Here is a 13485-nt window from a genome sequence, read left to right on the forward strand (position 1 = left end):
GAGCATGGTGGGGCTCTAAGTAAGGTTGATGTTGAGGTTGACATGTTTCGAAATGTATTAAGTGTCCCAAAATATGGCAAATCAATCGGCTGACCTTCCATCAACTTCAAGAGTGCTAAACAAGGTAAAAACGCTTCTCCCTTTGTAGATAGGATGGAAACACGTCATCCCAAGACAAAGTTACTAGTCTCCATGGCCACTGACAGAAGTCCAAAAGAGCAGAGAGAAGTAAAAGTGTAGAGGGAGGAAAGGAAAGGAAAAAGGAAACAAGAGCAGGACAGGGGAGAGGGGCGTCTGGTGGTGGAGGTGGGGGGGGGGGGGGGGGAGGCTGGGGGGGGGGGGGGGGAGGCTGGGGGGGGGGAGGCTGGGGGGGGGGTTGTAGAGAGGGACAGACCAAGCAGAGGGAGGGAGAGGGAAGAAAAAGCCTTTTGGATTTCTCATTAATTCAGCATGCCCTTCCCTTTTCACTTTTTTCTTTAAAACCCGCCTCCTTCTATTATCAGTCTCAGCCTTATAAATGCAGCCTGTTGCTGTTGTTTGTGAGTACACACATTACACTGGACCACCACAGGCCCCCAGCCCAGCCAAAGCAGCCTGCAAACCCACCATGAGAGAATTCAAGAGCAAGGCATTCTGGAGGGCCGTGCTGGCCGAGCTTGTCGGGATGACCCTCTTCATATACCTCAGCATCTCCACAGCCATCGGGAACCCCAATAACACTAAACCAGACCAGGAGGTAAAGGTTTCTCTGGCTTTTGGATTGGCCATCGCCACCCTGGCCCAGAGTCTGGGACACATCAGTGGAGCCCACCTGAACCCTGCTGTTACCCTGGGCATGCTGGCCAGCTGTCAGATCAGTGTCTTCAAGGCCGTCATGTACATCGTGGCCCAGATGCTGGGGTCTGCCCTGGCTAGTGGCATTGTGTTTGGAACACGGCCAGACGGCACACACACACTGGGAGTAAACGCAGTAAGTAGCACTTTGAAATTAATGTATTCAAATTTGTGGAGGAGGTGTGTAGTGTTGAGTCAAATAAGAGGCTGATCTGTCCAGAAAATGTTGAGTGCAAATGAAAAAAAGTTTGTGAACTTTGTTATAGCCATGTAGTTTCAGCTACAACAGGTTGCATGTGTTTTTTTTATGTGTGCAAAGACACTGTAAATGTGAATGTAAACTTGTTCAATACATTTAGACTTACTGAAATAGCAAATGATTACGTTATGCTGCACCAGCTGCAAAAGTTTGATAAGAAAACAGTGTGATGATACGCATGCACCTGCTGTTGAATTGCTCAATGGTACAACAAACCTGTGTAAAGTAGACTGAGTACAATGAACTGGCTCTCTCAACATTTCATCACATCTATTGCTGTATTCTTTTAAAATGATGTAATGCAATGCTATTACCATTGCATATATTGCTGTAGTCTTTCAAATCCTAAAATGTAAATGTTGAGTTTGTCAATGTCTTTTGGGGGTTTCCTGCCATTGTAAAACAAATATTTCAACAGCCTGCAAAATTGATCAAATGACAAATGAGCTTGACCAACTGTTTGGCGCTTGGACAAACTGTTTATTTTTGACTTCTCTCCTCTGTCTTGCAGCTCAATGGTGTCACTCCAGGACAAGGCGTGGGCATTGAGCTCCTGGCTACCTTCCAGCTGGTCCTATGTGTCATTGCAGTCACTGATAAAAGACGACGTGATGTCACAGGGTCTGCTCCCCTGGCCATTGGCCTCTCAGTCTGTTTGGGACACTTGGCAGCTGTAAGTTACTTAAGAGTCAGTCACGGTATCTGTTTAGACCATGCATCTTATTTTTAAGACATGATATACACAGGAGCAACACCTGAGAGAGACAAAAAACGTGTTTCAGGGTTGTTGCTCATCTAATAACATTGCATTTTAATCACAAAGGTAAAAACGATTAATAGGTAGATTTTTTTGAAGTTAGAGATCCTATCTCTTCATGTTGTTGTGATTGTTGATATTTACAGATCAGCTACACAGGCTGCGGCATCAACCCTGCTCGCTCCTTCGGCCCAGCACTGATCATGAATGATTTCTCAAACCACTGGGTAAGTCATTGTGCTGCATTGACACATTCCTGGGCTTAGTGCGTGTGACCTTAAAGCCATAGCCAGACAGCTCAATATCTTCTTCTATCTCCAAGTCTGTTAAATACGAAGAATAGAAGTTAATGAGCAACAGTATGTCTATTGTTTAAGGATGAGCTAGTAGAAAACGATGCTGTGAGAGTACATGTTGTCGTGTGGTTGAGCTCATCATGTTAGTCCCTTTAGTCCAGTGTAACCGTGGTGTACTGACCTGAGGTACTGGCCTGTTGCAGGTGTACTGGGTGGGGCCAATGTGTGGAGGTGTGGCTGCCGCTCTCATCTACGACTTCCTGTTGTACCCCAAATTTGATGACTTCCCTGAGCGCATTAAGATCCTGGTCAGTGGCCCTGTGGGGGACTACGATGTCAATGGAGCTGATGACACAACCGCCGTAGAGATGTCTCCAACAAAGTAGTCTTGAAACCAGCGTCATATAGTGTATAGTACTTTGATATACTTATATATGCTCATATAAAGAGTTTAAAATGCCCTTTACTATGACAGAATTTTGTATTATTTCAAATTGCTGATAAATAATGTTGTCATAGGGAAGGGCCAATTTTTCCTAGGGAAGGGTCGTTAGTTAAACACAACACATTTGTTTACTACCAACTATTTGTTCCCAAACTATTCATTTGAACATGCACTTCAGTTTTTGAGAGTCCTAAGAGAGACAGACTATGTATAAAAACGAATTCCCTTATCAGTATTCTATGTAGAGTTTTTGTAAGCATATTTCTATACATTTGTTTCTGTATTACTTTTTATTTTTCATGTATTGTGTGTGCACTCCTGAATTGTCTTTCACTTTTGTAAGTAAATAAAACACCAGTTGTTAACACTTGCCTCTAATTTTTAGTTCTTTAATCATTTTCAAAAATCTAACTCCAACACTTCTCACTTCACATATTTTATTCCCTATTAGGAGGGGATCCCTCTCTGAATTGCTCCCCCCAAGGTTTCTTCAATTTTTTCTCCTGTTGGGAGTTTTTCTGGGAGTTTTTTCCTTGTCTTCCTTGAGGGTTTAGGTTGGTTGAGGGGCAATTCCATGGGCGTATGTGAAGCTCTCTGTGACATGCTTGCGTGTAAAAAGGGCTATACAAATACATTTGATTTATTATTGATTATGCTGTATCATATTTTACGAATTTTGAAACATGCATGAGTTGTATTTAGCAACAAGTATTGCAAACATAATGCTAACCCTAACCCTAACCCTAATGAACTGCAAAGATTGTAGAGATTGCCACCCAATAGTCAATGTAATTATATGATTCTTTAAACTGCTTATTCTGAATGGGACCATTAAATATATGTGTACAGTCAGTGCCGGTCCTAGCACATTTGGTGCCCTAGGCAAGGTTTACCTACACCGCCCCCCCACCCCCCAACTCCCCACCCCTGCGGTTGGCGCCCTCTGCTGGTAGTGCATTTGAAACTCAAGGACAGCGGGAGGGTTCATTTCAATGGATGGACTTCCACTGAGGTTCTCCAGGGCCTGGCAGTGCCTGAAGTTTAGCTGTAGATGAGCAATGTTGGGTGGGGCTGAGTTGAGAGGTGAGGAAAGGGGGGCAGTACCAGTCCTAGCACATTTGGCGCCCTATGCTAGATTTATCACCAGCACCCCCCCCCCCCCCCCCCCGGGAGCGCAAATCGGGGTGCCGCCCCCCCCAACCCACAACACGGACATATGACGTGGCCCGGTTGGCGCCCTTTGCTGGTAGTGCGGGAGGGTTCATTAATGGATGCACTTCGGAAAATGCCGCCCCCCTCTTTTTGCCTCTTTCTTTGCGGCTGCCTATGTCGCCTATAGGAAGGACCGGCCCTGAAGGGGGGTACTTGTGGTTCACAGTCTAGTCCTAGCCAAACAGTTACATTACTGCATGTTATCTGCCTCAAACCTGGTTGTGAGTGATCTAGCTCCTAATTTGCTCTTTGTACAAGGCAGATCGTGGTGGCAGAAATCCCAACCTGCTCGTTTTGGAGGACGTTCCTGGCCGAGTTGCTGAACGTGATCTTATTTGTCCTCATCTGCTTGCTGGAGGCCGCTGGACATGAGAACAACAGCAGACCAGACCAGGAGGCCATGGCCTTGCTGACCAGGGGCATCGCAATGGAGCCCAGCTGAACCCTGTGCTACCCAGGTCTGTTGGTCAGCTGTCAGCGCAGCGTCTTAAAAGCTGTGTTCTGTGTCCCAGTACATAGGCTGGAGGCGTTTCTGGCGAGTGGCCTTGTGAATGGCCTGACACAACACATTCACTTGGGATAACAAGGTAAGGGTGTGCATGTGACTGCAGCTTTGAGTCGTTTCTAACTGAATATGGGCCATGCGGTCCATGTGTCTGAGTGACATTTGGGAAATTACTTTAAGTACAGTTCCCTGTAAAACGTCTGCTGTGCATTTTTCTGGGCTGATCCTACGTGTTGTACGATGTTCGCCGTCTCTTGATATGAAGGTCAAAATTGAATGGAAATCATTTCCTTTTGCTGTTACACAGCCAACCTAGACTTGCTAAAGGGTAATCTGCAATGTAGCCAATCAGTAGGTCCATTCATCAACCTGCCATGAGCAGCTTCTGAAAGGTGTTTCTTCCGAATTTGGCCTGCACAATAAGCTATCGCTACTTGGCAGCCCTTACAGAGGCTGCACGGCAGCGCCTTATCTTGTAGCTCCCTCTGTTTCGTCCATCCTTTGATACATGCTAATTTCATTGTACTTTCCACCAGGTTTGAGTCAAGAAAATCCTTTCCTGTTCCCTTACCCAGCTGACTGGAATCAACGCAAGTCAAGGTTTTTCCATCAAGCTTCTGCTCACGCTTCAGGTGGTTCTGTGTGTCATAGCCTCTTTTGATGTTGAAGTGACGTCAAGGGCACCCTTGGGTAAAGTGTTTTGGAACAGAATGAGACTGAACAACAAAAGAGAAAAGGGATGTAACAAAATGTGGTGAACTCGAGTAACTGTTTGTCCTGTTCCTCTATCCTATTTCTGTTCTTCTCTCACTGCCTCCCCCTTACCTTCTTTCTTGATAAGCCTCCTTTCCTTATGCACTCACCAGGTCAAGAACCACCTCATACCACAGCTTGTTACTCTAACATGGTTGATGCCATATTATATTGTTATCTGAACATCCACCGCCACCTCATCCTTATACTATTTATTTCAAGCCCCACAAAGTTAAGTATGGCCTCATACTACAGACATTTTATTATATGCTATAAGACCTGTGGAAAACAGGTTTTCTCTCCTCACCTGTTGATTGATTTATTGCCGTATAAAGTCATACGTGCATATGGGACCTTGGGGCACCAACTCACAGGGTTGAGTGGAATGAGATGCAGATAAACCCACAGCAGCTGTACCATAGCAGATGGAAACAACAGTAAGAACGTTAGAGCAGGCTTACTTTGGTCTCAATAATCAGAGGGTTCGTGGTTAAAGGGGTTATAGATATATGAAACTGAGTTCTTAAGAATGATAAAGTTAATGTTTATTTTAAGTACATAATAATATAACAACGTAAACCAATCTATTATGGAAGCAAATCGTGACCAAAATTCAAATGAAAATGCATTTCCAGAAATGCATTTTCATTTTAAGAATGTGGCTGCATTATTTGACTCATAAATCAAATTAGTATTCAATCATCCTATTTGCATTTTCATTTTCTTCTTTAAGACTGCTCATTCTTTCCCTTAATTAAAATGAAAACGAAAAAGACATTTGAAATTTAATTTTCAAAATATGCCCCAGCAAATAGATACCAAAATTCAATTTGAAATGTAAAATTTGAAAATGAAAATGCATTTCCAGAAATGCATTTTCATTTTAAGAACGTGGCTGCAAAATCGTGACCACAATTCAAATTCAAATGCATTTCCAGAAATGCATTTTCATTTTCAAGAACGTGGCTGCAAAATCGTGACCACAATTCAAATTCAAATGCATTTCCAGAAATGCATTTTCATTTTAAGAACGTGGCTGCAAAATCGTGACCACAATTCAAATTCAAATGTATTTCCAGAAATGCATTTTCATTTTAAGAATGTGGCTGCATTATTTGACTCATAAATCAAATTAGTACTGATTAGTACTGAGCGGACATTGCATTTTCATTTTCATGTTCTGCCCGCAAAGAACTGCCCATAATTCGAAAACGAAAATGCATTCTGAGCGGCGCAGTTGAGTGACGTCAGTAGCCGCTCTTCTTCAGCTCCCTGCTGACCGAGCTACCCATCTTGTTCGGTAGGGGGCGGTGTGCACATACGCATTGCATTACATGGCAAATGTGCCGGGAAATTGATTGAATTGCCGGGTCTTTAGAGGACGCATCACAGATCATGGCGCTCCCTCAAATTGTGCAGACACTGATAGAATTAGCTGAGCTGGTAGAAACTAATAATATATCTGAGTCTGATGCCCGTGACCGAGTACAAGTCACAGAGAGCTTGGCTGCATACTCTGCCGTCACAGACGTACACATTAATGAGGTTGCCATAGTAAACCTCTCTTCAGTCCTGGAACGGCTGGATGCTGTGGAGCCTCAAATGGGACTGGGACGACCAACCATCCACATCCCGTTCGAGTCCATCTAAAACTATTTATTAAATGGTTTAAAAATAAAGGACATAGCGGAGCTGTTGTCGGCCACCAGACCATCCGTCGGAGGATGCAAAGCAACGGATTTATGGAGCTAGAAAGCTGACAAAAGTATCTGAATTTGAATATGAAAGATCTGAAATTTTTGTGTGTCGAATTTCATAAAACTGAAATATATTGCTGTTGAATATATAATATCTGAATTATTTGTATGCCAAATTTAACACAACTGAATTATTTTGATCCAAAAATAAAACATTCTAAAATTCAGATTGCAGGAATTCAGATTCTTGAAATTCAGATTGCGGAAATTCAAATTCAGATTGCGGAAATTCAGATTTTGTCTGAACCAGGCCAAAGGTGAAACAGCTTGCTTTCACAGGAAAAAGTAGACCATTTAATAAATAGTTTTCGATGGACTCGAACGGGATGTGGATGGTTGGTCGTCCCCGTCCCATTTGAGGCTCCACAGCATCCAGCCGTTCCAGGACTGAAGAGAGGTTTACTATGGCAACCTCATTAATGTGTACGTCTGTGACGGCAGAGTATGCAGCCAAGCTCTCTGTGACTTGTACTCGGTCACGGGCATCAGACTCAGATATATTATTAGTTTCTACCAGCTCAGCTAATTCTATCAGTGTCTGCACAATTTGAGGGAGCGCCATGATCTGTGATGCGTCCTCTAAAGACCCGGCAATTCAATCAATTTCCCGGCACATTTGCCATGTAATGCAATGCGTATGTGCACACCGCCCCCTACCGAACAAGATGGGTAGCTCGGTCAGCAGGGAGCTGAAGAAGAGCGGCTACTGACGTCACTCAACTGCGCCGCTCAGAATGCATTTTCGTTTTCGAATTATGGGCAGTTCTTTGCGGGCAGAACATGAAAATGAAAATGCAATGTCCGCTCAGTACTAATCAGTACTAATTTGATTTATGAGTCAAATAATGCAGCCACATTCTTAAAATGAAAATGCATTTCTGGAAATACATTTGAATTTGAATTGTGGTCACGATTTTGCAGCCACGTTCTTAAAATGAAAATGCATTTCTGGAAATGCATTTGAATTTGAATTGTGGTCACGATTTTGCAGCCACGTTCTTGAAAATGAAAATGCATTTCTGGAAATGCATTTGAATTTGAATTGTGGTCACGATTTTGCAGCCACGTTCTTAAAATGAAAATGCATTTCTGGAAATGCATTTTCATTTTCAAATTTTACATTTCAAATTGAATTTTGGTATCTATTTGCTGGGGCATATTTTGAAAATTAAATTTCAAATGTCTTTTTCGTTTTCATTTTAATTAAGGGAAAGAATGAGCAGTCTTAAAGAAGAAAATGAAAATGCAAATAGGATGATTGAATACTAATTTGATTTATGAGTCAAATAATGCAGCCACATTCTTAAAATGAAAATGCATTTCTGGAAATGCATTTTCATTTGAATTTTGGTCACGATTTGCTTCCATAATCTATAGCAACGCAACCATCATCGACACACAAACATAAGACAATAACACAAAACCACCTGTCCATGAATCAGATGATCCGAAGTAGCGCACGCCCAAACAGCGTCTCTAATCCCCTGGCCATCTTCAGCTTCGATATTTAAAGGAGTACCTTGGAATTTGTCAAGCATCTGGTCTCTCTAAACAACAATCAATCAGTAAAATTGTTGAACACATTCTTCTCCACAATGGATGTCTTATCAGGAAAGGGTAATCCAGCATCTTCTCTTAAACATGTTTCCAAAAACGTATTAACCCTTAAATCACCCAGACTTCCTGTCTCCGGATTTCCCTCCCTGATCAAACTCATCTCCATTGTATCAAGAATCTCAGATAGAAGCCTGTAAAAGATACCCACCCTTCCCCAACTCCTTTTCTGCAAATTGTAAGCTTGTCTCAGGATGTTCCTTAACAATGAACAAAGCAGCTTACAGGTAAACCACTATTAAAACACATAAATTCTAATTGCAGTACATGCAAACATTGTATTACATGACACCACAGGGTGACAGTGTCAAGGCGTGTTTTTTTTTTTTTCCCCATCTTGCTTTTTCTGTCAGCCTCCTCCCACTGTTGCTGCAGGGTGAAAGTGTATAAATTCTACTTGACCAGCTCTGCTTGGTAATGTTAATGTCAAAGACGACACTCTGGAATGATGGCAGAATTCAAAAGTTGGTTGTTTTGGCGGGCAGTTATGGCAGAGTTGGTTGGCATGATCCTTTTTATTTTCATTGGCATTTCTTCAGCCATAGGGAACAAAAATGCCTCAAACCCAGACCAGGAGGTAAAGGTGGCCTTAGCGTTTGGACTGGCCATCGCCACCCTGGCCCAGAGTCTGGGACACATCAGTGGAGCCCACCTGAACCCTGCAATCACTCTGGGCCTGCTGGTCAGTTGTCAGATCAGTTTCCTCAGAGCAGCGCTCTACATTCTCGCACAGATGCTGGGTGCCATCATAGCTAGTGCTATTATATATGGTATCGACCCAAATTCATCACTAGGGGTCAATTCGGTAAGTGTTTTTACCTTGTTCTGGTTATGTAATTAAGTTATCTGAAGTGTGTTTGGAAGATGGAACAATTAGGACTCTGTTTTAAGCAACATTGAATAAAGAGGTACTTTGATCCAATCATTTTGAAAACTGTCTCCTGTCTCTCTCAGCTAAACAACATCAGTGCAGGCAAAGGTTTTGCCATAGAATTCCTAGCCACACTCCAACTGGTCCTGTGTGTCATTGCTGTCACTGATAAAAGGCGTAACGATGTCACTGGGTCTGCACCCCTGGCGATCGGCCTGTCTGTGGGTCTAGGGCATCTCGCGGCTGTAAGTGAAGTTAAAAACACATTCATCTTGACACTAGAGTTGACTATAAACAGACTTGAGGACAAGCTGTAAAACCCTCTGCTTAAGTGGACTTTTGAATGATACAGTATATACAGTAACATACAAGTGCTAACATCAGGGTAGATGGAATCTTGATAATATATGACATGAATTACATCTGTTTTTGAAAAGAGAAGTACTGTTCCAACAAGTAATGTTGGAAGTCAAACAAGACAGTTATCTTTTCACACTAAGCTTTCTCAGGCTAGGACAGAGCATAATGTTCTGAAGATCCATCCTTTCTTACATGGTAAAGAAATCATGTTGTGATGTCGATATAACGCTTAATTGCAATGGCTGACACAGTTGTGACTTCTTATCCACAGATTAGTTTCACTGGCTGTGGAATAAACCCAGCAAGATCCTTTGGGCCAGCGTTGATTATGGAGTATTTTGACAATCATTGGGTAAAATAAACTTTTCACTATTTTGTGTTTTGACTTGATCATGTTATCATGATAACCATCGTACTTCTACTATCAATGGTTTCTTTGTGTAAAAGACAATACTTGTCTATCACTACTGTCCCCTCCTACATTCTGATAAAGGAATATTGCCAATATTTCTGCTCTCACATTAGGTGTACTGGCTGGGGCCCATGTGTGGAGGCATAGCGGCATCTCTTCTCTACGACTTCCTCTTTTATCCTCGAAGTGATAACTTCAGCAACCGCTGGAACGTCCTGTCCAGCGGTGAGGAAGTGGAGACTGCTGCCCCCGACGTTTCTGTGGATGGCAGCAGCAGCCCAGTACCCAGTCAGTGGCCCCGACACTGAGGGTCTGTATTTGGTCTTGTCATCTGATCTGCTGTAGATGTTCTACTTATCGCAGGGATGGAATATGAATGTGCGCTCACTGTCTATCTCTGCCGTGCTTGTTTTTTTATTGAGCTATTTTGTCAAGCGTTACATGCCTGTGATATTTTGGGTCCTTCATTTGGGTCCCACTGTTATGAAGAATTGAAGAAAATTGTCTGAATAAAGAGTGTGTTTTTCATTTACTCACTTTGCAATCTGCAATAACCTCAAGTCACAGCCCCAAACACTCCCAGTGTAAGACAACGCCCCAGCAGTATCCATAATTGACCTGTTTAACTGTTATGAATCTGTGTTATCCTTGAAAAGGTCTCATGTGCATTACAAACTGTAGGTCATTCAAGGAGTCTGAAGGCAGTCCAGCATAACAATGATCAAACATCACAAGAATATAAATGATAATGGGGCATTACAAAACTACATTTTCGACCTAAAAGAACACCCCACTGTAATTAATCAAGTGGACGTTTCCTCCTTGGCAGTGTCACAAGCAATGTTCTTCCAACAGTAGTACACACAGTCCGCCTCATGTGCTCTTTTATGGATGTTTAATGGACCCTCCACCCTGTGCTAATCATTGAGTAACCACCAAGCCTAATCTGAACGGAGATAGTATAGTACAGTAAGCCCTCCAGAAAATATTTGTGAGTTATTCTTGGCTGACCCACCCACCGGGGGCAGGAAAGCCTCTCTGCATGAATGAACATACCCTCATTGACGGTTCTATTAAGACAAACTTATTATTCTGCTTTGTGTGAGATGATCATTAACCTAAAATGTTTTCACCCCAATTGATGTCGTAACCCCACCGGAAGATGGAGCAAACAAGGTCTATACACATTTTTGCAACTTGGTTTTTAATGTATTCCACATCCGTTTGGAAATGAATGCTAAAGTTGAAGTTAATTATGCCAATGTCATAGCAAATAATGGGTTCAATGTGAACATGTTCATGTGAACCATAATTGCAGGAATATATTTAAAATTGACACATCCCAGTCTCACTAAATGAGCATAGAAATTGCATAAAAGGTGCATATTTTTCGATCCTTCAAATTTAGTAAATGTTCAACTTCTAAGGGCAAGCCTGGCTATTGTTACTAAGTCGTCCCTAAACAGCATGAACACAACTTGTGTCCCTGTCCAATTGTTTGATTCTGAATTTCTTCCATCAAATACATTTTTTCAGATGGCTGAGCAGTTAGGGAATCGGGCTATTAATCAGAAGGCTGTTGGTTCGATTCCTGGCTGTGCCAAATGACATTGTGTCCTTGGGCAAGGTACTTCACCCTACTTGCCTTGGGGAGAATGTCCCTGTACTTACTGTAAGTCGCTCTGGATAGGAGTGTCTGCTAAATGACTAAAATGTAAAATGATAAGATACACATCATTGGGATGCCAATTTTTTCAACAAATCGGATTCTACTTGGCATTTTGAATTTCATATATGGCAAAACCTGCTTCTGTATTATGTCTACTCAAGTATGTACTGTAAATTTAATCAGAACGGCAATTCAACGAATTTCTGGTCTCTGGATACCGTAGATAAATGTTTATCCAAATGTTTTAGTTCAACTAAGTGGGAGTTTGAACAGAATGGCACCCCCCATCCACACCCCACAACCTCTAACCCCTAACCCACCTTCAAATTCCTAGTTGTGAGCAATGTTGAACCCTTATCTGTAACCACAGAGAAACTTACCATGTTCACTCCCTTTCTGCTTTTCGTCAGTTATTGGCCTAGGCCCAAAAACCACGGTAGAGGATGGGGAAGGAGGGAAAGAACTGTTTAGAAATGAAGAAAAAGTAAATAGCGCAGTGTTATCTTGACAAATGCAGAACTATGCATGCAGTCAACGTTAGAATGAGGTGCCACAACAAACTGCTGGGTCAAGTGGTCTTTTTTTTTGTTGCATACACCCTTACTATTGAAGCATGAAATGTTGTCTCAGCTATTCACAACAGGCAGATAGTGACACTCCTGGACCACATTTCACAGTCATGTTGTGCTCAACTGAAGTGCAACATTCAAGTTAACCATCTTTCCTTTTCAACTGACACAGCAGAATCACCCTCATTCTCAGTATTTTCTAACACCTCAGAATGCTAGTAGTTGTGCTAGTTACTCTAGTGCTGAAAGAACATAGGCTACTGATTGCACAGATATTTGATCCCTTCGTGCACAAGCCACTTCAAAGCACATTGCCCCTAGAACTACCATGTGTAATTTTAGCCAACAAATAAGCAATGCAGTAGAGTAAAGTATTAGTGTGGTGGGCATAAAAATAAAAACAAAGATAAGCATCTAGACGAGCTGGCCTATTCCATAGAGACAACAACCTGTGGGCCATTTTCGCAAGCCCTGCTTACCTACTTACTTTTGTACTTTCTTATTTGTGTACCTACCTATTTACTTACCTACAACTTATTTACTTACTCGCGTGTTCTCTTTCACACACACACAACAGTGTTTCCCTCTTTTATTGGGTGCCAGCACAATTGTGAAGGCATGGCAACAAGCCTGTAAGCAGATTAGATTGACCTGGCCTTCAGGAATGGCAAAGAAGGGTTGGCGTTTAGATGTTAAGGAGACTTTGCCAGCCTGACTGACGTGGAGCCAGTGTTCTATTAAAACATCCTATGATGGAAGAGAGGACACAGAAGGCATTCAGTAACATTCTGCATGTGTCAGGATACTAATGAATTCTCTCAAGAAACCACCATGCTGTGAACATTTGAGCTGATTTAAGCTTTTCAACACCTCACGTGTGCTGAATGCAAATGGGGATAGATAATATGTATAAGAATGCAACTACCTCTTGTACTTCTTTGGTAAATATTTAACAGACACAAAACATTAGCATGCTGACATATGCAAAATATAAGGATATGGAAACACACACAGACACACCAGGGCTCTCAAGTTTTATCAAAAGTTTGGAGTGAGATTACTTGTCAACGTTTAGGTCGGTCTACCAAAATCCTTGAGGGGGGGGGGGGGGGGCTCACATTAGGCAAACAGAAGAGGGATTCAAAATCGTTCTGCATCGTTTGTGCGAGCAA

General features: G+C 42.3%; 2 protein-coding genes across 2 annotated transcripts; both read left to right on the forward strand.

The window, feature by feature from the left end:
* The first annotated feature begins 503 nt into the window (after positions 1-503).
* LOC124473118 (aquaporin-1-like) lies at positions 504-2956 on the forward strand. The gene is made up of 4 exons (XM_047028387.1): positions 504-970; positions 1605-1766; positions 1997-2077; positions 2350-2956. The coding sequence occupies exons 1-4, from the start codon at positions 518-520 to the stop codon at positions 2530-2532; spliced, it is 879 nt and encodes a 292-aa protein (XP_046884343.1). The 5' UTR covers positions 504-517; the 3' UTR covers positions 2533-2956.
* A 5199-nt stretch (positions 2957-8155) lies between these two features.
* On the forward strand, positions 8156-10607 carry LOC124472612 (aquaporin-1-like). The gene is made up of 4 exons (XM_047027553.1): positions 8156-9237; positions 9387-9548; positions 9935-10015; positions 10189-10607. Exons 1-4 carry the CDS (start codon positions 8878-8880, stop codon positions 10381-10383), a joined length of 798 nt encoding a protein of 265 aa, XP_046883509.1. The 5' UTR covers positions 8156-8877; the 3' UTR covers positions 10384-10607.
* The last annotated feature ends 2878 nt before the right edge of the window (positions 10608-13485 follow it).

The sequence above is a fragment of the Hypomesus transpacificus genome, chromosome 10 (assembly GCF_021917145.1).
Source record: "Hypomesus transpacificus isolate Combined female chromosome 10, fHypTra1, whole genome shotgun sequence".
Classification (NCBI taxonomy): Eukaryota; Metazoa; Chordata; class Actinopteri; order Osmeriformes; family Osmeridae; genus Hypomesus; species Hypomesus transpacificus.

Coding starts and splice junctions, on each gene's coding strand:
- LOC124472612 (XM_047027553.1), top strand. CDS start 8,878: ATGATGGCAGAATTCAAAAGTTGGTTGTTTTGGCGGGCAGTTATGGCA. Junction 9,238..9,386: donor CATCACTAGGGGTCAATTCG/GTAAGTGTTTTT, acceptor TGTCTCTCTCAG/CTAAACAACATCAGTGCAGG. Junction 9,549..9,934: donor GTCTAGGGCATCTCGCGGCT/GTAAGTGAAGTT, acceptor TCTTATCCACAG/ATTAGTTTCACTGGCTGTGG.
- LOC124473118 (XM_047028387.1), top strand. CDS start 518: ATGCAGCCTGTTGCTGTTGTTTGTGAGTACACACATTACACTGGACCA. Junction 971..1,604: donor ACACACTGGGAGTAAACGCA/GTAAGTAGCACT, acceptor TCTGTCTTGCAG/CTCAATGGTGTCACTCCAGG. Junction 2,078..2,349: donor ATGATTTCTCAAACCACTGG/GTAAGTCATTGT, acceptor GGCCTGTTGCAG/GTGTACTGGGTGGGGCCAAT.